The sequence below is a fragment of the Zootoca vivipara genome, chromosome 6, assembly GCF_965207765.1.
Source record: "Zootoca vivipara chromosome 6, rZooViv2.hap1.1, whole genome shotgun sequence".
Taxonomy (NCBI): Eukaryota; Metazoa; Chordata; class Lepidosauria; order Squamata; family Lacertidae; genus Zootoca; species Zootoca vivipara.
In genome coordinates, this window is record NC_142589.1 from 83,703,765 (window position 1) to 83,724,363 (window position 20,599).

Sequence of the window (20,599 nt, forward strand, 5' to 3'; positions counted from 1 at the left end):
GGAGACCCGACTCCTCACCGCGCAGGGGCAGCGGAGCCCCACTCCAGCTGCAGGAGTCGGGGAGCAGGAGACCCTCTCCAGCTCGCCCTCCTGCGGCCGGAGCAGAAGATGCGCGGCGGAGACCCAGACCTTCCCGCCCCCCGCCCGGCTCGGCCCTACCTGGGCGGCTGCTCCCCGCGGGCGCCTCCCAGGCCCGGTCTGCTCTGCTCCGGCCGCCGCCGCTCCGCTGCGCCCGGCAGGTTTGGCACTCCGCGTCGCGCTCCACGCCGGCTAGCTGCAGCACGGGCTGCGCGGGGGCGCGCGGCGGCCCGGCTGAGCGCGCCCCGGAGCCACCGCGCCACCCATCCAAGAGCTGCGGCCGACGCCTCGGTCGCAAGTCCCCCCGAGAGCCCTCCGGACTAACTCCGGAGTCGCTCTGGGTGAGTCCCGAGGCAGTGCGTCGCCCAGGGAAGGGGCGCTGCTCCTGGGAGCCACGGGTCGGGTCAGCTTCCCACAAACACGACGCTCCTGAGCAGGTTTTAGGGGACCGGAAAAAAGCACAACAAAGCGCGCGCCCCGGAGGACTTCGTGGAGGGGCTTCCAGGCGTTGGCTTTGGGGGGGGGGGGTATTCTCCGTCCCCCAGCGTCTATAGGGCATCAGTGGCATTCAGAATTCTGCCCGCCCCTCACCCCATTTGATCCAGATTTACCCTCTGGGGAGAATGAGCCTCGTCAGCAGGAGCCCTAAGCCCCAGCCCAGCTTCTTCCACAGCAGGGGGCGCCCTCGCTCTGTCCCAGGGAAAGCAAACCCATTTTGCAGGGGGTTGGACTAGATGACTCTTGGGGTCGCCTTCCAAGGCTACCATTCTGTGATTGACCTATGCCCCTGTCTTCCCAGCACCCCAAGTTGGCTTCCTGTGGGCCTGTGCTGAGAAATGGAAGCAAGCTTTAGGCATAGCTGCCAAGTTATCCCTTTTTAAAAGGGATTTTCCCTTATGCTGAATAGGCTTCCTCGCGAGAAAAGGGAAAACTTGGCAGCTATGGCTTTAGGTAGAGGGGGCCATGCTAGTGGGATGAAGAGAAGCCAGGAGAACCAGCCTAAGGCCTGAATTAACCCTGCTGGTGGTGTGTGTGAATTAGAAAACGAGTGGATAAATCATTCAGAGATATTTCTGCCTGAGAGTGGGGTCTCTGCAGTGTCCAGCAAATTCCAGGCGTGCCCCTGATTCAACATGGGCTGGTTCTAATTCTGTTTCTTTTTAGGACAGGCATGTCCAAAGTCCGTTTTGTGGGCTTAATCCGAGCCCTGTGACAGTCAATCCCAAAAAAAGCTCAACAACTCTGGGGTAAAATCGTAAAAAAGCTCAACAACTGCAACCCTAAAAATACTCAACAACTTCAATCCTTTAAAAAGCTTACTCATTCATGTTCATGTAATCAAATCTGGCCCTCTTTGAACAAAGTTTGGGCACCCCTGCTTTAGGATAACTGGGTGCTAGTCGGCCCCATGGCTGGGCACAGTGCCATGCCAAGGAGGGCTTGCAGGGGCACCACTCACTGCTTGGCTGAGTCACCCCCAGGGCTTGTGTAGTGGACTAGGTGCCTTTGCCCCCAGACCAAGCATCACCCTGCTGGATCTTGCAGAACTCGGAGCCGGTGGTGCACGGGGAATGAACAAATTTAGTTTGGGGGCAGGAGATAGGGCGGGCCTGAACCAAACTGTGCTGTGAAAGAAGCCCTGCCCTCTGAAAACAGAAGCTTGGCCGCTTCTCCCTGACATGCTGGATTTCTACAAGAAGGGACCTTTTCCCTCTTGCACAGGGGAGCATTTAGGTGGAGGCCCAGGGAACCTCTTCCAGTTGAGCCCAAGGCCTCCTCCTGCTTTTTGTGAAAGTGGGATGTGTGTGTGTGGTCTCTGTGGGTAGCAGGGGAGACTTCCCCACCCAGTTTCTGCAGATTTGGGGGCTGGATTTGTTTTTAAGCGTAACTGGGAGAAAGAACCTTTGTTTGCGTAGCACAAAATCTGCAGCACACGCCAAACTCCACAAAGGGGTTTGTTTAATTGTCCGTTGCTCCGGCCGCCTCTGAGTGCTTCTCTTGCTCATTTTGCACAGAGAAGGCTTGAGGCCACCCCACATCCAGCCCTTCGACACAAGGCAGAGCCCCCCACCCAGGGGGCGAAGTATGACGGAAAGGGAAGTCGAGGCAGTGTCTCTGGCCAGACTGTCCAAGGGAAACACTTTCTTCCTGAGGCAAGGATCCCCGTCCGTTCATCCGTCCTTCAGCCTGTGTTCCCAAGAGGCAGCTTGGGGTCACCTGCTCTCCTTCCATGAGGGTAACGGCCAGAGATCATGGGGTGGTAGAGTGGACAGGCCAGGAGAGGAAGGGGGAGCCTCCTCCTGCCCTTTGTGTGAAGCCCAAGTGAGGCAGGCAAGCCTCTTTATTCAGAGAAAACATGTCCTAAAAGTGCTTCTGCTGATTAAAGGCAGAGTAGGGTCTTCCAAAGGAGAGTTGCTTTTCCATCCTCCGGCCAGGCCCCACTTCCCTGCCTCCTCCCTGAGTCACGCCTTGAGGTTCTGTGCGATCCAGCTCCGCACAGCTGTCACTCGGGTGTAGACCCCCGGGAAGAAAGGACGGGCGCAGCCGTAGCCCCAGCTGGTGATGCCCGCCAGGAACCACCTTCCCGAAGCCTCTTTGCAGGCCAGGGGGCCGCCGGCATCACCCTGCAGAGGGAGAAGGCACAGAGTGTCCTTGGGAGCGGGGATGGGGCTCTGGGGCAAGGGGACCCCCCCAGGCCCCGTGAACTGCCTTCTCTCCCTCCTCCCCTCTCAGAAGCAGCTCCAGCCATTTCTGGCCAGCTGTGTGCTTCCCTCCCGTCCCACCTGGTGCAGCCAGGACTGAGGGGGAGGTGATGTGGGCCCTCTGGGGGGGGGGCGCCCGAGACTCACGGAGCAGCTGTCAACAGACCCCTGCAGGAACCCAGCACAGACCATCCGACTGCTGATCTGGACAGGGTAGAAGCGGCGGCAGTCCTGCTCTGCGATGAGGTTGACGGTTGCCTTCTGCAGCTGCCTCGCCATCAGCCCTGCGGGGGAGGGCAGAGTGGAATTGGGCTTCCCGGCAGCGAGAGGGGGCAGGAGACTCACAGCGAGGAAGGCCCAGGGCCCAATCCTGCCCTTTTGCCTGTGGGCACCCCATAGAGCCAGCTGATCTGAGGCTGCTTGGCTGCCTGGGTTTTGAGGGAAGCCAGAGTGGTCAGAGGGCCAGTCTTTGGGGTGCTCCCCTACCCAGCCGGGAAGAGGATCCCTCCTACCTCCCTCCTTGGTGGAGCCCCAGCCAGTGATGACGCAGCGGGCACCCTGGCCAAAGAGGTGGGCTTGGTCCGGCAGGCATATAGGCTTGACCATGCTGGTGAAGCTCAGCGGGGAGGCCAGCTCCAGAAGCGCCACGTCGTAATCCAGCGTGTAGATGTTGTAGAAGGGGTGCTTGTGGATCTGGAAGATCTTCTCCACCCGCCCGTCCAGGCCGCTCAGGAAGGGTGTCCCCAGGATGGCCACCCACATCCTGGGGTCGCTGTAGCTGAGGAAGACGGTGCACTTGGGACCTTTGGCCAGCCCAAGGCCTGCTCTGTCTGTCTCCCCAATCTCTAGGGGAAAGGGGGGCAGGGCCGGCCCAAGACATTTTGGCACCTGAGGAGAACCAGTGGATCCCTCCACTTCCCAGCCAGGGAAGAAGGCGGGGAGTAAGGGTCTACATCAGGAAGAAGGGTGGGAGGAGACCAGCAGCCCCTCCCCTTCACCTTGGTGCATTCCTTGGAGACTACACCTGCTGCCCCAATGGATCTTGCCACCTGAGGCAGTTGCTTCATCTCTTGCCTCTTGAGTGGACTGGCCTTGGTTGGGGGCCTCACAGCAAAGGGGATGCCTGGGGTCCAAGGGGAAGGAGGGCGGTATTGAGGAGGGGTCTGGCAGTGCCCTCGTGTGCCATGAAAACATTGCTGGCTTGGGGGGGGGGAACCACAGAGGATGGGGTCCTCTTCACCTGTTTTCTTCACCAGGAAGGAGTTTGTTCCTGGAGCAGGGGAGCAATGTCTGCCACCAACTCACCTGCCACCTCTCCCCACCCCCAGCGCTCGCCACAGCCCCCCGCAACTCACACATCGAAGCAGTGGGCAGCCGAGAGAAGCCAGCGGTCAGCCACCACCACCGCCCCGCACTTGTGCTCCTTCCTCCGCAGCCACAGGCTCGCTTGCCACGGCCACTCCCCTCGTGCTGCGCCACTGCCCCCCACGATCTTGCTGAAAGCCAAGGCTGAGGTCAAGCCGCAGTCTAGGCGGGTGGAAAGAGAAGCAGGCTGAGAGGGTGCCCGGGCCCTTGTGAGCCCCCTGCCACGTTGCTTGCTCCCCACACTGTCTGGTTGGGGGTAAAAAGGTAAAGGTGAAGGGACCCCTGACCATTAGGTCCAGTCGTGACCGACTCTGGGGTTGCGCGCTCATCTCGCATTATTGGCCGAGGGAGCCGGCGTATAGCTTCCAGGTCATGTGGCCAGCATGACAAAGCCGCTTCTGGCAAACCAGAGCAGCACATGGAAACGCCGTTTACCTTCCCGCTGTAGCGGTTCCTATTTATCTACTTGCATTTTGACGTGCTTTCGAACTGCTATGTGGGCAGGAGCTGGGACCGAGCAACGGGAGCTCACCCCGTCGTGGGGATTCAAACCGCCGACCTTCTGATCAGCAAGCCCTAGGCTCAGTGGTTTAACCACAGCGCCACCTGGGTCCCTCTGGTTGGGCGTGAGCAGAGCTAAATATGGACTAGGGGAGCAGAGGGGGAGAGGGGAGGTCACTTACTGCAGTTGGCCTCATCCCTGCCGTTGCTGCAGTCCATGACACCATCACATTCAGGGTTTGCTTTCCCAATGCAGACTTTGCCAGAGCACTTGAAGGTGGACGGGGTGCAGGGCACAGCTGGGGGCAGGGAGGGTGGTGAGCAAGTTAATGGGGGAGTGGAGACCCTCCACCCTCTTGGCCTGCACAGGGGTCCTCCAGCTCGCTGGGCACATCTATGTGGGCCACGAAAGGGCTGGGCACTGTGACAGGCCCAGCCCAAAGGAGAGGCTTCCCAGTGTTTAGTCTCTCACCGCAAGAAAGATGACCCTTGCAGTGTTCTGCACCCCCTGCCTTGGAGGCCAGGTTCCTGAGGGCATCAGCCTTCGCCTGGCACCCTGCTAATAATCACAATAATTTATTATTGATATGCTAACGGCTCTGCCCATTCATGCCCTCGCCATGTACCTGCAAACTGGGTGGCTCTCGGAGTGTTGGTTGCTGGCCTGGCTGTGCTGGGGGTGGCCCTGAGGCTGGTGCTTGGGCCGGCCTCGGTGGTCCTTTGACTAGCCAAAGGCAGGCTGGGGGAGGAGGAGGAGGCGCTGCCACTGGTTGTGGCCTTGGTTGTGGTGCTGGATGTGGTCACGGCCTTGGTTGTGGTGCTGGGGCATGGTGAGATAGTTTCCAGGATCCAGGACTTGAGCTTGGTGATGCGGGCGTAGACGCCGGGTCTCCTGGCCTGCGCACAGCCGACCCCCCAACTGACCAGCCCCGCCAGGTAGAACACACCTGGCGTCTCCTCACAGGCCAGGGGCCCCCCTGAGTCGCCCTGTGGGGAGAGATGGGAGCAACCAGCTCAGCAAGGGCACCCATGCGAACAAAGCTAACAAAGCTTCCCAGGCAGGAGAAGCAGCTCCCTCTGGAGTCTTACAGGGTCTCTTCTCAACTCCGCCCTCACCAAGTCCCAGAGGCAAAGTGGCCCCTAGTGTGTCTGGAAAAGAGCCATGGGCCCCCAAAAGAAGGTCCTTTTAACCAGAGCTCTGCAGGGGGAACATAATAATAATAATAATAATAATAATAATAATAATAATAATAATATATTATTTATACCCCGCCCATCTGGCTGGGTTTCCCCAGCCACTCTGGGCGGCTTCCAACAGAAAAATGAAATAAAACAATCTATTAAACATTAAAAGCCTCCCTAAACAGGGCTGCCTTCAGATGCCTTCTAAAAATCTGGTACAGTAGTTGTTTTCCTCTTTGACATCTGTTGGGAGGGCGTTCCACAGGGCGGGCGCCACTACCGAGAAGGCCCTCTGCCTAGTTCCCTGCAACTTGGCTTCTCGCAACGAGGGAACCGCTAGAAGGCCCTCGGTGCTAGACCTCAGTGTCCGGGCAGAATGATGGAGGTGAGGACGCTCCTTCAGGTATACTGGACCGAGGCCATTTAGGGCTTTAAAGGTCAGTACCAACACTTTGAATTGTGCTCGGAAATGTACTGGGAGCCAATGTAGATCTTTCAAGACCGGTGTTATGTGGTCTCGGCGGCTGCTCCCAGTCACCAGTCTAGCTGCTGCATTCTGGATTAGTTGTAGTTTCCGAGTCACCTTCAAAGGTAGCCCCACATAGAGTGCATTGCAGTAGTCCAAGCGGGAGATAACTAGAGCATGCACCACTCTGGCTAGACAGTCTGCAGGCAGGTAGGGTCTCAGCCTGCATACCAGATGGAGCTGACAGACAGCTGCCCTGGACACAGAATTGACCTGCGCCTACATGGACAGCTGTGAGTCCAAAATGACTCCCAGGCTGCACACCTGGTCCTTCAGGGGCACAGTTATCCCATTCAGAACCAGGGAATCCTCCACACCTGCCCGCCTCCTGTCCCCCACGAACAGTACTTCTGTCTTGTCAGGATTCAACCTCAATCTGTTAGCCGCCATCCATCCTCCAACCGCCTCCAGGCACTCACACTCAACATTACACTGCAAAGCAGGGGCCTTCCAATGAGCACCTAGCTCTGGTTGCAGGAATGGGGCATCCCAGGCTGGTCACCCTCAGTCACACCTCACCTGACAGGAGTCAACCTTCCCATCCAGGAACCCAGCACAGATCATCTGCTCTGTCAGGGAGAAGTTGTAGAGGACATTGCAGGTTTTCTGGTCAATGATTCCCACAGAGGCTCTCTGGAGGTTCTCTGGCTTGGAGGCTGCAGGGAGGGGGAGGGCAGAGGGGAGGGAGGGGTGAAGGTCAGGTCAGGGGGCAGAGCAGTTGCCAGTAGCTGCTGGAGGGAAGTTTCCAGGACACCCACGAAAGGAAGAGGGAAGAAGAGAAATATGGGGGTGGCCATCTTCAAATATCTGAAGGGCTGCCCCATGGAAGGTGGTGCCAGCTTGTTTTCTGCTGCTCAGCCTCTGAGGGGTGGGACTCGAACTGACAGGTTCAGCTTGCAGGGGAGGCAATTCTGACTAAACATTAGGAAGAACGTTTTGAAGACACGAGCCATTTGATGGTGGAACAGACTCCCTTGGAAGGCGGTGGAGGTTGTTGAGCAGGGAATCTGTCAGGGATGCTTGAGTTGAGATTCCTGCATTGCAAGGGGTTGGACTAGTGGCATGCCTCAGAACCTCTTCCAACTCTACAATTCTGTGAAACAGGCCAGGTAGACTGCTTCTGCACATGGAGGATCCACACACAAAAGTGTGTGTGTGTGTTGTTTTTAAAGCTCAACGTTCTGGAATATCCCTCCCCTACTAGCTCAGCTGAATTATGGTGCTGGAGGAGACTCTTGAGAGTCCCATGGACTGCAAGAAGATCAAACCTATCCATTCTGAAGGAAATCGGCCCTGAGTGCTCACTGGAAGGACAGATCGTGAAGCTGAGGCTCCAATACTTTGGCCACCTCATGAGAAGAGAAGACTCCCTGGAAAAGACCCTGATGTTGGGAAAGATTGAGGGCACTAGGAGAAGGGGACGTCAGAGGACAAGATGGTTGGACAGTGTTCTCGAAGCTACGAACATGAGTTTGACCAAACTGCGGGAGGCAGTGCAAGACAGGAGTGCCTGGCGTGCTATGGTCCATGGGGTCACAAAGAGTCGGACACGACTAAACGACTAAACAACAACAACAACAACTAGCTCAGCAGCCTGATTTGCATGCAGAAAGGTTCAGTCATGGAAGGAAGGGACCCTGAGGGTCACCTAGTGCAATTCTGTGCAATGCAGGAATCTTTTGCCCAATATGCGGCTCAAACCCATGACCCTGAGATTCAGAGTCTCACGCTCCACCCACTGAGCTACTTTATCCCCTGCAGCATCTCCCCTGCAGCAGGGTTTGGAAAAGGCTCCTTGCTTGAAACTGCTGCTGCCAGTCAGTGTAGACTGCAGGGAGCTAGATGGATCCAAAGGCCTGTCTCCTTGGCTCCTGCGCTGCCTGCAAGGGGGGGGGGAGGAGAAAGTGCTTACCATTGCCTTCCTGGAGGCTCCCCCAGCCGGAGATCATGCACTTCCTGCCCACGGGGAACTTGTGGACGGCCAGAGGGAGACAGATGGGCTGGATGACCTTGCTGAAGGGGAGGGGGCGCTCCAGCTCCAGGACAGCCACGTCAAAGTCCAGCAGGGCCGGGTTGTAGGAGGGGTGCCGCACCACCTGCCTCACGCTCACCTTCACAGAGCTGCTATCTGCCGCCGACAGCCAGGTGGTGCCTGCAAAGGCTGTCAGGTACTCCACCTTGGTGCTACCAGCACGGGCAGAAATGAGAGACAGGCACAGGCACACCATTAGTGGCGGCCAGGCCAGGGGCAGGTGGGTGAATGGGTGGGTGGGGCGCTCATCTCTGGGGGTCACCATGCCCACAAAGGGGTCTCTCCCCCACCTAGCTCCTTCCTCTCCACCTGAGTCACAACAGCCGGTCAGTCAGTAATCACACAGTTCCAAGTTAGAGAGAACTCTTTTCTTTTGCAAAAGCACAACTTCCACAGACTTGGCTGAGTGGCTCCTTCCCAGTGGTCTCACTCCATGAAAATCACTTGCCAAGACTCAAAGTCCCCACCTCCCCACAGCTTTCAAGCAATCGGAAATTGCCCACTAAGCCCCCTCCGCCCCGACCCAGGACCCTCTTGATGTGGGTGGAATTTCCCCTGGTTCTGGGGAAATGGGTGGTCTGGTGTGTCCCCCCCCCCCCGGTGCCGACTGATAGTGTGAATTGGTGACATCAACTGCCCTTAAGGTGCCACACCAAGCTACAACCATTACAGCACCTGAGTCCCCATTTGCAGAAGTTCCCGGGTTCTATTTCCTACTTTTGGAGAGCGGAGGGAGGGTGCTGATCAGAAAGCAGTGCACCCTCCTTCCTCCTTTTAAGCAGAGAGTGGGCAGGCACGGCACTCCAGAACTGGAGAGCTGGGCGGGACCCTGAGGTCCTCTATGCCAACCCCCTGCAATGTAGAAATAGGCAGCTGTCCCATAAGGCCGGAGGGGGGGGGTGTCAAACCTGCAACCTTAATGTTATCTGGGATTCTTTAGCACCAGTTCCTACATTGCAGGGGGTTGGACTGGGGGGCTCTTGGGGGTCCCCTTCGAACTCTACAATTTGGACCTTGATTCAACCACCTTTCTCCCTACTTACTGGTTGAAGCAGTGGGCAGCTGAAAGGAGCCACCGGTCCCCGATGATGGTGGCCCCACAGAAGTGGTTCAGCCCCTCCTTCAGGCTGACCTGCCAGGGGACCTCCCCGTGAGAGGCATCCAGGCCACCCACTATCTTGATGGGCTTGGAGAAGCCAGGCCGGCGGCCGCACTCTGCACAAAGATAAAGAAGGGTGAGCCTGCAGCGGCTGTGCCCCACAAGCCCCAGGAGGAGTCCAGTTGGGCCCTGTGCAGGGGAGGGGGCTTTCTACCTTGGGGCCGTGGTAGCGTGGCAGCTGGCTTGCCCCCGGCCGTGGTGGGGCTGGGTAGGGGTTTGCCAGTGGTGCTGGTGCCCTTGGTGGCTGCCAGGGGGAGGAGGGTGGTGGAGGCCGTCGTGGGGAGGGTGGGGCCTGGTGGGGCCGTGAACGTGGCCATGGTGTCGTGGATCCAGTTCCGCAGCCTGGTGACCCGGGCATAGACCCCTGGGCGCCTGGCCTCCGCACAGCCGATGCCCCAGCTGACGATTCCGGCCAGGAAGAAGCGGCCTGAGGGCTCCTCGCAGACCAGTGGGCCCCCAGAATCCCCCTGTTGGCGAGAAGGGGAGAGAGGAAGGGCACCGTGGCATGCCAGAGGCCTCCTGCCAGAGCTTCCGCTGCAGCCAGAGGCTGCTTCTGCCCATACCTGGCAGGAGTCGACCTTGCCCTCCAGGTATCCGGCACACAGCATTCGGTCGGTGATGGCGTTGCTGTACAGGCTGGTGCATAGTGTCTGGTCCAACAGCTCCACCACGGCCTTCTGCAGCCGCTCTGGCTTCACCACTGAGGAGAGAGGAAAGGTGGAGCCTAGGGGCAAGGCCTGAGGGGCAATGCAGGTGGACGCATCCTGGCAGGGACTCCTCCTGCCCGTTCTAGGCACCTTGTGCTCTCCAGGGCAGGGCAGCTGAGGGGCAGGCGCTGAACTGAATGGCCATGGTGCTGTTGAATTGCATTCCACACAGGCCCCACTATCAGAATGCAAAGCATTCTCAGGAAACACATAGGTCTGTGTTTGCATAACAAGGCAATTCCTATGGGTTCATTTCTAATTTTGACCCCCAGATTATTAGAAAACCTGGGGGGGGGGAACCCTGAAACTTTGCAAAAGGCAAACAAGGAAGAGGGAAATGCTCTCTTCAAATCCACAACCATGTTTCGCTGCTGTGGACGAGCGAAACAAAAAAAGTCAGGATTCTTTAAGGCTGCTTATTTCCTTGAAGTACAAAATGCAGCTCTGGCTGTTTGGATATTTGAATCCACAGCTTGTATGGTGAGGTTTTGGTACGAATTCGTCACATTTGGACCATAGCTGCCAAGTTTTCCCTTTTCTCGCGAGGAAGCCTATTCAGCATAAGGGAAAATCCCTTTAAAAAAGGGATAACTTGGCAGCTATGGTTTGGACAAAGTTTTTTTTTTGTCTGAAGGAGAGTTTGGATAGCTGGACCTGTGTGTAATTCTTCTGATTAACTTGTGGCTGCTCTCTTATTTTTAAAATGTTGCTGTGCTTTCCCTTATAGTAATTGCAATGTCTGTTCACTCGCTTTTTAAAAGGCTGCTGCTATTGTGAGCCCCACATTTCTTGCTGCGAAAGCAGAATAGCAATCTTAAATCAAACCAAATCTGTGCTAAGGGTTGGCTGGTATCTCAGGATTAACAGAGAAAAATGGGGGTGCTCAGTTCCTCCTGCCCCAAACAATGTTCCTTTGGGTGCAACGAGAGGGAAAAGGAGGTGGGGAAGGAGGTGGAGCAGCAGCAACCTCAAACTTTGTGCAGAAAAGCAACCTTAAGGTCCCCGCCTGCCCCCCAGGAAGGACTGTTGTAATTTTCCATTCCACCTTAAGAGAGCTATGGAGAAGTTAGTTCTCTTTCTTTGTATGTGAAGAGACTGTATGTGTTCATCTTTTGTCCAGCTGTTTGTTAAATAAATGCTTGATAAAACGTTCATGCCAGCCTCTGTAGTTGCCACTTCTGCTGTGAAATGAAATCTGAAGGCAAGCCTATCTTACTGAACACTGGGCCCTTGATTTTTGCTGCTCCAGGGAAAGGAACTCAACTGGCAATTATCGGCCAGTAGTGAAAGAGCTAACTGGGGGCAAGTCAGTTGCTCTGGTCTCCCTGGCAATATCCAGGCGCGGTGCTAGGGCTTTTTGCACCCTAAGCAAAACACCTTCTGGCACACACACCCCGGCGCATGCATCATGACACATGCGTCATGACGCACGCACGCACACCACTGATGCCCCTGCGTCCCCTCCATTGGCGGGAGGAGCGTGGGCCAAGGGAGAAGCTCGGCGCCTTCCCGCCTGTGGAGGGGACGCTTTGAGCTCCTTAGCGGCGGCGGCAGTGCCCATAGCTGAAGGCTTCGGAAGGAGCGTGAGTGCGTGCCTTGGGAGGGCGGCGGTGGTGCGGGGGTTTTGCGGGGCAGGCTCGGCAGCGCCCCCTCCATTTTCACACCCTAGGCAATGGCCTAGTCCGCCTAAATGGACGCACCAGGCCTGGCAATATCACTAACAGGGACCAGCCCCCCGAGGGAACAACTGAGGCTGGAGAGTGCCCAACCACAACGACTCACCTTTGCCTCCCTGCCTGTGGCAAAACTACCCACCGTACAATGCTGTCTGTGAAGCCAAAGAGAGCTCCTCCTCACATGGATCCCTCAGGGGGGCAGTTGCCCAATTCAGCGCAGAGCTCAGCCCCCTTTGCCCCCTGCCTGAGCCACACCACCCCCCATCTCCACAGGAGCCCTGCTGTGAGGTAGGCTCGGCTGAGCCGTGGCCCCCCACTCCTTCCTCCACTTTTGCCTCGCCAAAGGTCGTGCTTACAAAAGTCCTCCTTGAGGTAACCCCAGCCGGAGATGGAGCACTTCTTGCCAGAGGGGAAGATATGGCTGGAGGCCGGCAGGCAGGCGGGCTGGACGTACTTGCCGAAGGGCAATGGCTCAGACAGCGCCAGCAGCGCTACATCGTAGTCGGCCGTGTCTGTGTCATAGGAGGGGTGCTTGAGGATGTGGCTCACGCCAGCCTTCACTGCACTGCTTTCGCTGCCGCTCAGCCAGACAGTGCCAGCATGGGCCGTCCAGGTGCCCGGATCCTGGAACCTGTTGGCAGCAGGAGAGCTTCAGGGCACATCAATGGGCTCTTTGCACCCTTTCTTCTGCCAATAGACTGATATTGATTCAATGGGAAGATTTTGGCATGGGCCACTTTGAACAATGGATAGGAGAATTCCTTCAGTAGCACCTTAAAGACCAACTAAGTTTTATTTTGGTTTGAGCTTTCGTGTGCATGCACACTTCTGACTAAATGCAAGAACCTGGACATTGTACCTAAGGGTCTTAGAATTAAGAACCCTCTTCAATCAACTTATCCCACATGCACACGAAAGCTCATACCAAAATAAAACTTAATTGGTCTTTAAGGTGCTACTGAAGGAATTTTTAAATTTTGCTTCGACTCAGACCAACACGGCTACCTACCTGTAATGGATAGGAGAGGGCAGCTCTGGCAGATAGTGTATGGATAAATACAAATATATCTGGAATCTATATACATAAATATATATATATATAAAAAGGCTATGTGGTTGGGTGTCCACTTTTCTCCGAAACCGCTTGACCGATTGCGTTCAAATTTGGACACAACGTCCAAAGCGAATATGAGAGTGACCATATACAGGTTGCGTAGACAGATTTCACACCTGGGCCATGTAAAAAAAAACCCAAACCCTGTGTTTCAGAACTCACAAATCATACGAAAGTGCATGCTGGGAGTACAGGAGAGGTTGCAAAACAGTGCCCCCTAGCAACGGTTACGCTGGTACTGCACCTAGGAAAGCTTCCCTCTCCACAGCATCTCGGCTCGGCTTTCCAGACTGGGCTGAATGGAGGTGGGGGCTCACCTGGGTGGGGGATGGGGGAAGGAGGGGGCGGGATAGGTCATGGGTCAGGACAGGGTGGAGCCAATCACAGGGATGAGCCGGGATGGGGGGGAGGAGGGGACAGGATAGGTCATGGGTTGGGACAGGGTGGGGGGAGTCATAAGGATGAGCTTGTGTAAACAGAACACACGTAAAACATTTCAACAAAATGAAGGGGGACTCTGAAGGTAGGGGGACTCTGAGGGTCCATTTAACAGACTGAGCCACAGCAACGTGTGGCCGGGCCAGCTAGTGTGTTTATAAAAAAGCACCATGACTTGCTAATAATGTTATTGTTTGAATAGCCATACTTCCCTCAACAGCACAGGCAGAACCTGCCTTCTTGGCTGCTGGACCCACACTTGGTCTCATCTGCTCTGTCCATCGCAGTCTGTCTTTGCATGCAGGGTGAGTCCCTGGCACACCAAAGGCTTGAGACCCACCAACTGCCCCACGTGCCAGTTACCCCACCCACCCACCTCCAGTCTCTTTCCCTAACCCTGCAAGGTTCTCAGCATCAGAGAGCTGCCCACTTGCCATGACCCAGCAAGGCATGGTGCACTCAGTCTCTTGCGGGAGAAGCAAGGAAATGGGTCTGGTCGGGCTTACTCGTTGAAGCAGTGCGCTGCAGACACCAGCCACTTGGCAGCCAGGATTGTGGCCCCGCAGAAGTGCTCGTTGTTCTCCCGCAGGCTGACTTGCCAGGGGAACTCCCCCCGGGCGGCCTCTGAACCCCCAACAATCCGGTTGGCTGCCTGCATGGCCGGCCGAGACCCACAGTCTGCAAGACAAGAGAGGAGAGGGGGGCAGGGTCAGCAGTCCCCACTCAGGGGTAGAAATGGTCTGCAGTAACTCCAACATGCCACCAGGTGGCAGCAGAGCGGTTAGAAAGAGGCTGCAGTTACAATTATCTGCCCCCAGGTGGCAGCAGCGGGCAGAGGGATTCAGAACCGAGAAGAAAATCCTTCACTTGGTTAAACTATGGGCGGCAGTGATGGCCACCAGTTTGGACGGCTTTCAAAGGGCTGTTCTTATGTTCATTGATGCAAGGAGGTGCCAGCAGCAGGCAGTGAGATGCATTCTCCTGGAGGCATGCACAGGAGGGGGAGTCCACTTCTGAGATGGCAGCTCCCACCTGCCACTTCCAGCGGTCATCCTAACCCCTTCCTTTTTTCAAAGGGAGCACCGGGCACATTTAATTGTTTAATTGGAGCTCATTTGACAGGCCCACGAGCTGCCTCCGAACCGAGCTGCGTAACCGAGCTAAAGCAGCGCAGCGTGGCACAGGGACTCGCTTCTGTGCTGTTGAAAATTGCGTCTGCACATGTGCAGACGCCGGAAATTGCAGGTGCGTGCGCTCATGCACACGCATGATCTGGGCCACAGAGGGATCTCTGCGGGACCCATCCGGCCCAGGCAAGATAAACCTTGCTGACCCCTGGGTTTAATGCAACCACCAGGTGAAAAGAGGCCCCTTTGCTTCACCCGTGGAATCACGTGGGGGAAATCCCTGCCAGGATATGGAATGAAGAGAGAAACCCAGGGGAGGTCACCTCTGGGTGGGAATATCCCAGCACTCCTAGAAGAAGGAGGGGCAAAGGAGGAGGAGGAGAGGAAGATGAGGAAGGAGAGGAAGGAGAAGACTAGGACCCACCGCACTCTGCCTCATCAGAGCCGTCCAGGCAGTCCCTCCGGTCATCGCACTCCACATTCTCACGTGGCACACACTGGCCGCTGTGGCAGGTGAAGGCCGTCCCTGGGCAGGTGCCTGCAAGGGTGGTAGCAGGATGGGTCACAGCCTCCCCCCCCCCCGAGGCAGCTGCTTTTTGGGGAGGGCCAAGGTCCTCGGGGGAGCCCTGTGGAAGCTGGACCCGCCTCGCCATGCATCCTGTCGCAGAGGCCCCAGGTGGGAAGCCCCAAGCAGGCGCTGAGCACAACAACAGCCTTTTCTCCTGCCTGCTGAAGATGCCCAGCAACTGGCCATCTGCCTCCCGCAGAGCCAGCATGGCCAGAAGCCTTAGATAGCCCCTTCCTCCCCCCTCCCCCCATGGCTTTGCAGAGAATAAAACTCTTTTGCTCTCCACCCACGTCCTGAGCTCACAAAATGTTTTTTTAAAAAGCCTACCTGATTTCAGTCCTGTTCCTGAAGGGGAGTCGCTGCTCAACCCTGTGTGAGAGAGAGGTGTGGGGTGTGTGTGAAGAATGGGGGCTGGTCTCCAAAAGCCCAACTGCTCCCCACGGACACCACTCCAGCCCAGAACTTGGCCCCCTCCTGAAATCCCCAGCACATCTCTTCAACCCACAGGGCTCTGGACCCATGCCTGTCCCTTAGAGTACATGGCTCTCCCCCCCCCAAAAAAAATATATCCTGGGAGAGAGTTGTAGTTTAAGGGGGCTGGGGTTGTACCTCCATGGGGGGCATGCTGCTGTTCCTGGGTACCTTTGGGGGACAAATTGTGCTTAAAGGGAGGTTATTGGGTTGTCTTTGTTTTTACTTTCATCATGCATTCTGTGTATTTATATTGCAACTTTTTCTTGTGCCTGAGCACCCTGAGATCTACAGGTATAGGGCAGTATACAAATATTTAACAATATCATGATGAGGGCAGGTGTGTGCGTGTGTGGACACAGCCCCCGCATTCATTGCCATGGCTCCCCCTACACAGAGTGCAAAGATTTTCTAAGCTGCCTCTGGTCCAGCAAGGCCAAACCTTTTGGCTGCCATCAAATGAGGAAGCCTCAGCTCTCCCCTCACCAGGGGCATCGCAATGGGGGAGGGGCGATGGGGCGGTCCGCCCTGGGTTCCACATCCCGCTGCCCATGCATTGTTACGTGGCGGGGTATCGCCCCCCCGTCGACTCCAAAGCCACGCGCCTCCAGCTACAAACTCTGATAACTCTGGCTTTTTACCTGGAGTTTGTAGCTGGAGGCGCGCGGCTTTGGAGGCGCGGTGGGGCAGCGATATCCCGCCACGTAACGACACATGTGCCGCTATGTAACAAGCATGCGTCGTTACGTAGCGACGCCGCGCCCCCCCCTGGGTGCATGGCAATTTGCCGCCCCGGGCGTCGCGGCGGCTCGCTACGCCCCTGCCCCTCACCTTCCTTGCTGAGATGCAAGAGCTGCCACCTTGCCCCCAGCATGAGAGGGTTGCAGTGACTGGCAGGAGTAGGAGGCCCAGATCCGAATTTCTGCACTCAGGCAGGGACTGATCTTGCTTGCTACCTAGCCTACCTCACAGGGTAGTTGTGAGGACAAGGAGAGGCCACCTGCATGCCTGCCCTCCCTACCCCTGGACGATGGGCGAGGGATGATTCCATGCTACCTGTGAGAGAGGCTGCCCAGATGATGCCGTAGGAGGGCAGGGTGATTCCTCTGTTGCCCAGCGCAGCTGCCAGGCCCCTCTCCAGCGCCTGCTCTTCTGCGTCTGGGCTGAGCGGCTGCGAGGAGAACCATAGGCGGAAGTGGACCAGGATGCTGGCATTGCCCTTCCTGCCAAGTGGAGACACAAGCGCAGGTGGTGGGGGCCAGGCTGCTTCCCCTCACCTGCAGCACCAGGGCAGGGCAGGGCGGGGCAGTGGACACACTCCATGGCTCAGCCTACCTGTATTGCAAGACGGAGCACTTGGCACAGGTCCCTTCCAGGGCTGAGTTCTGAAAGCTGCTTTTGAACTGAGACGGGACAGAAAAGGGGGGGGGAATGGGTGAATGTCATGGATTGATTGGACGCGGAGGAATGGTGGGAGGAACCAGCTGGGGGATCCCCCAAGAAAGAAGGTTCAGGGCTCGGGGGTGTGTGTGACGACGAGGTAGAAGAGGTAACAGGGCTTTGTGAGCGGGGAGAGTCTGTGGCAGAGAGGAGTCCAGAATCAGAGGGAGAAGCTGAAACAGGAGAGGAAGGAGGCCAAGAGGCAGAGAGGAGTCTGGCTGGGAAGAGTTGTGGGGGTCTCCCATTCCTGTGCCGACAAGCTCCCCTCCCTGCTGTTCTCCCTGAACAAGAAGTGGCATGAAGAGGGCAGGGGTTGAGGTTGGCTGCATGCAGGTGCAGTCTCTGATTGCTTGGGGATAACCCAGGGGTGGAGGAGGGAGGCTTAGACAGCTGTGGGGAGATGGGGACCTTTAGCCTCAGCAACTGCTTCATGGGAGCAAGACCTACCAGAGGTGAGCTGCCGTGTTCATTAGGCCCGACACTTCTGTTTTTGCTAAGAGAGCATGAACTCCAACTTGCTAGGTGTGATTTACTGCTGGCTCCCCACTGTCAGCGAACCTCCTCCCTGGACCCTCAGCAGGAAAAATTGGTGCAAGGCTAAAATTTGGCACCCCCATGTGGATCTTATCAGTGATTGATCTTTTCAACTTTGTGCTGCCTCGCCGGCACCCCCCTAAATCCAGCATTGCTCCTGCCTTGAAGGGACCAGAAATCAAAGCCTGCCATGGCCACCCCAACCCCCCAGCTCCTCCAGTGCTTATGGGGGAGCATTAATATGCAGAGCCCCCCACCCACCCACACCCCCCAGGGGCTCTTCTGTCTGCCCTCACCAGCCTCTCCAGGACGGGGGTCAAGGTGCGGTGATAGTTGGAGCTCGGGCACTGCAGGCTGCTCTCATAGCGGAGGCCCTGCAGCTCCACCAGGTGATCTGCCAGGAACTCCTGCTTCCCCAGGAAGCCTGCAGAGAGGAAGAAGAGGCATTGGGTGGGTTGGTGCAAAAGCACCAGTGTTGGGGGGAGGGCAGAAGCCAGGACAGAAGAAGCACCCCAATCTGCACCTGTTGGACAGGCTGCCAAGCCACACATAAACATTACAACATGAATGAATGCAGTAATGCTAATGAGACGTTGCAATGAATTCAGGTGTGTGTAAACGCCTGACGAAGAAGGGAAGTAGGGGATACAAATTTAAGGCAAGTTTGAGAAATGAATCCAATTTCCGCAGGGATGGACTCACCCATCAGCATCCCACCACAGATGGCCGTGATGGCACCCAGGAGGATAGAGACCAGGGTCAGCCTGCAGCGGATGCTGTCTCCCCCAGAAACAGGACGGCACTTCTCTCCCCCCAGCACAGGCTTCCCAGCGGGGAGTGCTGGCGGCTCCATGCTTGTCCTGCAGACTGCAGAGGTTCTACATTAGGGGAAGAAAACAGGGGCTAAAATGGCTTTTGGCAAGGGATTCTGGCCCTTTCAGATTTCAAGTATCAACTCTGGAAGATTTGGCTAGGCTCTGTCCCCCTCCCACTTAGATCCACCTTCCCCTTCCCGTTTTGGACACATGGCTTGCCAGTAAGACACGTGGAAAGGATCCTGGGGTCTAAAGTGGACCACATGAGTCCACAGGGTGATGCAGCAGCAAAAAAACCCTTAATATTAGTCTAGGCTGCATCCACAGAAGTCTAGTGTCCAGATCAAGGGAAGTCATAGTCACATTCTATTCTGCCTTGGTCAGACCACACCTGGAATCCTGTTTCCAATTTTGGGCACCACAATTGAGGAAGGATGCTGACAAGCTGGAAGGTGTGCAGAGGAGGGCGACCAAGATGAACAAGGGTCTGGAAACCAAGCCTGATGAGGAATGGTTGCAGGGCCGTCTTAAGCACCTTTGGCGCCCTGGCGCCGTGGTGCGACGGATCCTTCCGCCGCCCCCCACTGCCCCATTTTCCAGCGCGATGGGTGGGCAGGCAGCCGGGCTCAGCGCCCAGCGCTGTCGCCGAGGGTGCTGCTGCGCGACGGGTGGGTGGGCGAGCTTGCTGCGCGGCGGAGCGGCCAGCGGACGGGCAGTTGCGGCTGCGTGGCGCCAACCAGCCTGGCCGTAGAGCCGGCCCTGAATGGTTGAAGGAGCTGTGTATGTTTAGCGTAGAGGAGACTGAGAGGAGATAGGGGAGCAATCTTCAAAAATCTAAAGGGCTGTTCCATGGAAGAGGGAGCAAGTTTGTTTTCTGCTGCTCTGGAAGGGAGGACCTGAACTATTGGCTTCAAATTACAAGAAAGGAGATTCCGACTAGTATCAGGAAGGTGCGGTGCTGACCTGGTTGCATCTCAATGAGCAGTTGGCGCTCAGCCCTTCGGCTCAGCCCTCCTCTTGTCCCTGGGAGAATCCGCAGGTGCTGCCTAGGGATGGGGAGCCTTGAGATTGGGGCCACTGACAAGGCAGCTGAGGAACAATTCTCCTTGAGCCATTTCTTGTGGAAAGCAAAGGAGAAATGGAATGAAAGCCGTCCAGATCACTGGCTGCTGCAGCCGTTACTTGGCGCCGAGAAGAATTCCCTTCTTCAGAAACTGTGGGGTTGTTATCCTGCACTTTCGTTGTGAAAGGGTTGGGGAAATGCTTGTACCTCTGGGCAGATATTGGGATTTCATTGGGGGGGGGCTGCTTTCAGCTAGATGACACAGACAACTGCTGTTGGGTACTATCCTTGGGAGATCCTGCAACTCCTAGGGGCTGTGGGGGCTCCATCCCCACAATAAAATATTTCAGGGGGCTGTACCCCCACAAAGTGGGTGGGCATTCCTACTCAAATGGTGTGCACGCACTGCATCATGTGGGGAGGGGCTTACCTGGGTCCCCACCAGGGGCGTAGGAAGATAGGGGCGGTAGGGGTGGGCCACCCCGAGCGGCGGGCTCCAAGGGGTGCCATCGCTGGTGCCCGCCCCGCCCCCAAAACTCACACCCCGCCCCCGGAATGCATGTGATGCCCCTCCGGGAGGCGCGCCACGCCCCGGAACGTGTGCCACGGCCCTCCAGGAGGTGACCCCACCCCTGGAAAGTGTGCCACGCCCCTCTGGGAGGCGCCCCGTGCCCCTCCGGGAGGTGTGCCACGCCCCTCCGGGAAGTGTGCCACGCCCCTCCGGGAAGTGTGCCACGCCCCTCCGGGAAGTGCGTCCCGCCCACAGAACGGGTGCCAGCCCCACCCCCGGTGCCAGAGCATGAAGCTCCGCCACTGGTCCTCACAACATTTTATTCAAGTTGGCACCCCTGCCTCCAACACATGACAAGTTTGCTGGATCAGGCCAAAGGGGCCATCCAGCCACCAGCCACAGTGGCCAAATACCCCGAAAGACCTGGAAGTTCAGATAGCCTGCCTCTGGACCTAGAGGTTCCATTAGGGCAGGCATCCCCAAACTGCGGCCCTCCAGATGTTTTGGCCTACAACTCCCATGATCCCCTAGCTAACAGGACCAGTGGTCAGGGAAGATGGGAATTGTAGTCCAAAACATCTGGAGGGCCG

The 20,599-nt window shown here is 56.9% G+C and overlaps 1 protein-coding gene across 1 annotated transcript; it reads right to left on the bottom strand.

The window, feature by feature from the left end:
* Positions 1–1,951: 1,951 nt before the first annotated feature.
* On the bottom strand, positions 1,952–20,014 carry TMPRSS9 (transmembrane serine protease 9). Its single transcript, XM_088672868.1, has 19 exons — positions 19,929–20,014; positions 18,323–18,498; positions 17,917–18,044; positions 16,982–17,049; positions 16,703–16,869; positions 15,503–15,544; positions 15,032–15,145; positions 13,987–14,158; positions 12,285–12,559; positions 9,700–10,245; positions 9,430–9,601; positions 8,267–8,538; positions 6,874–7,010; positions 5,273–5,633; positions 4,829–4,945; positions 4,136–4,307; positions 3,293–3,558; positions 2,928–3,064; positions 1,952–2,702 (listed from the first exon to the last, which is right to left on the bottom strand). Exons 1-19 carry the CDS (start codon positions 20,006–20,008, stop codon positions 2,541–2,543), a joined length of 3,564 nt encoding a protein of 1,187 aa, XP_088528994.1. The 5' UTR covers positions 20,009–20,014; the 3' UTR covers positions 1,952–2,540.
* Positions 20,015–20,599: the final 585 nt, after the last annotated feature.

Bases quoted from the DNA above. Each gene is read 5' to 3' on its own strand.
- TMPRSS9 (XM_088672868.1), bottom strand. From the start codon at position 20,008: ATGGCACCCCTTGGAGCCCGCCGCTCGGGGTGGCCCACCCCTACCGCC. The intron at 16,870-16,981 runs GTAGGCTGAGCC...TCCACTTGGCAG, and splicing joins TGCTCCGTCTTGCAATACAG to GAAGGGCAATGCCAGCATCC. The intron at 3,559-4,135 runs GTGAGTTGCGGG...CGTCTTCCTCAG, and splicing joins GCTGCCCACTGCTTCGATGT to CTACAGCGACCCCAGGATGT.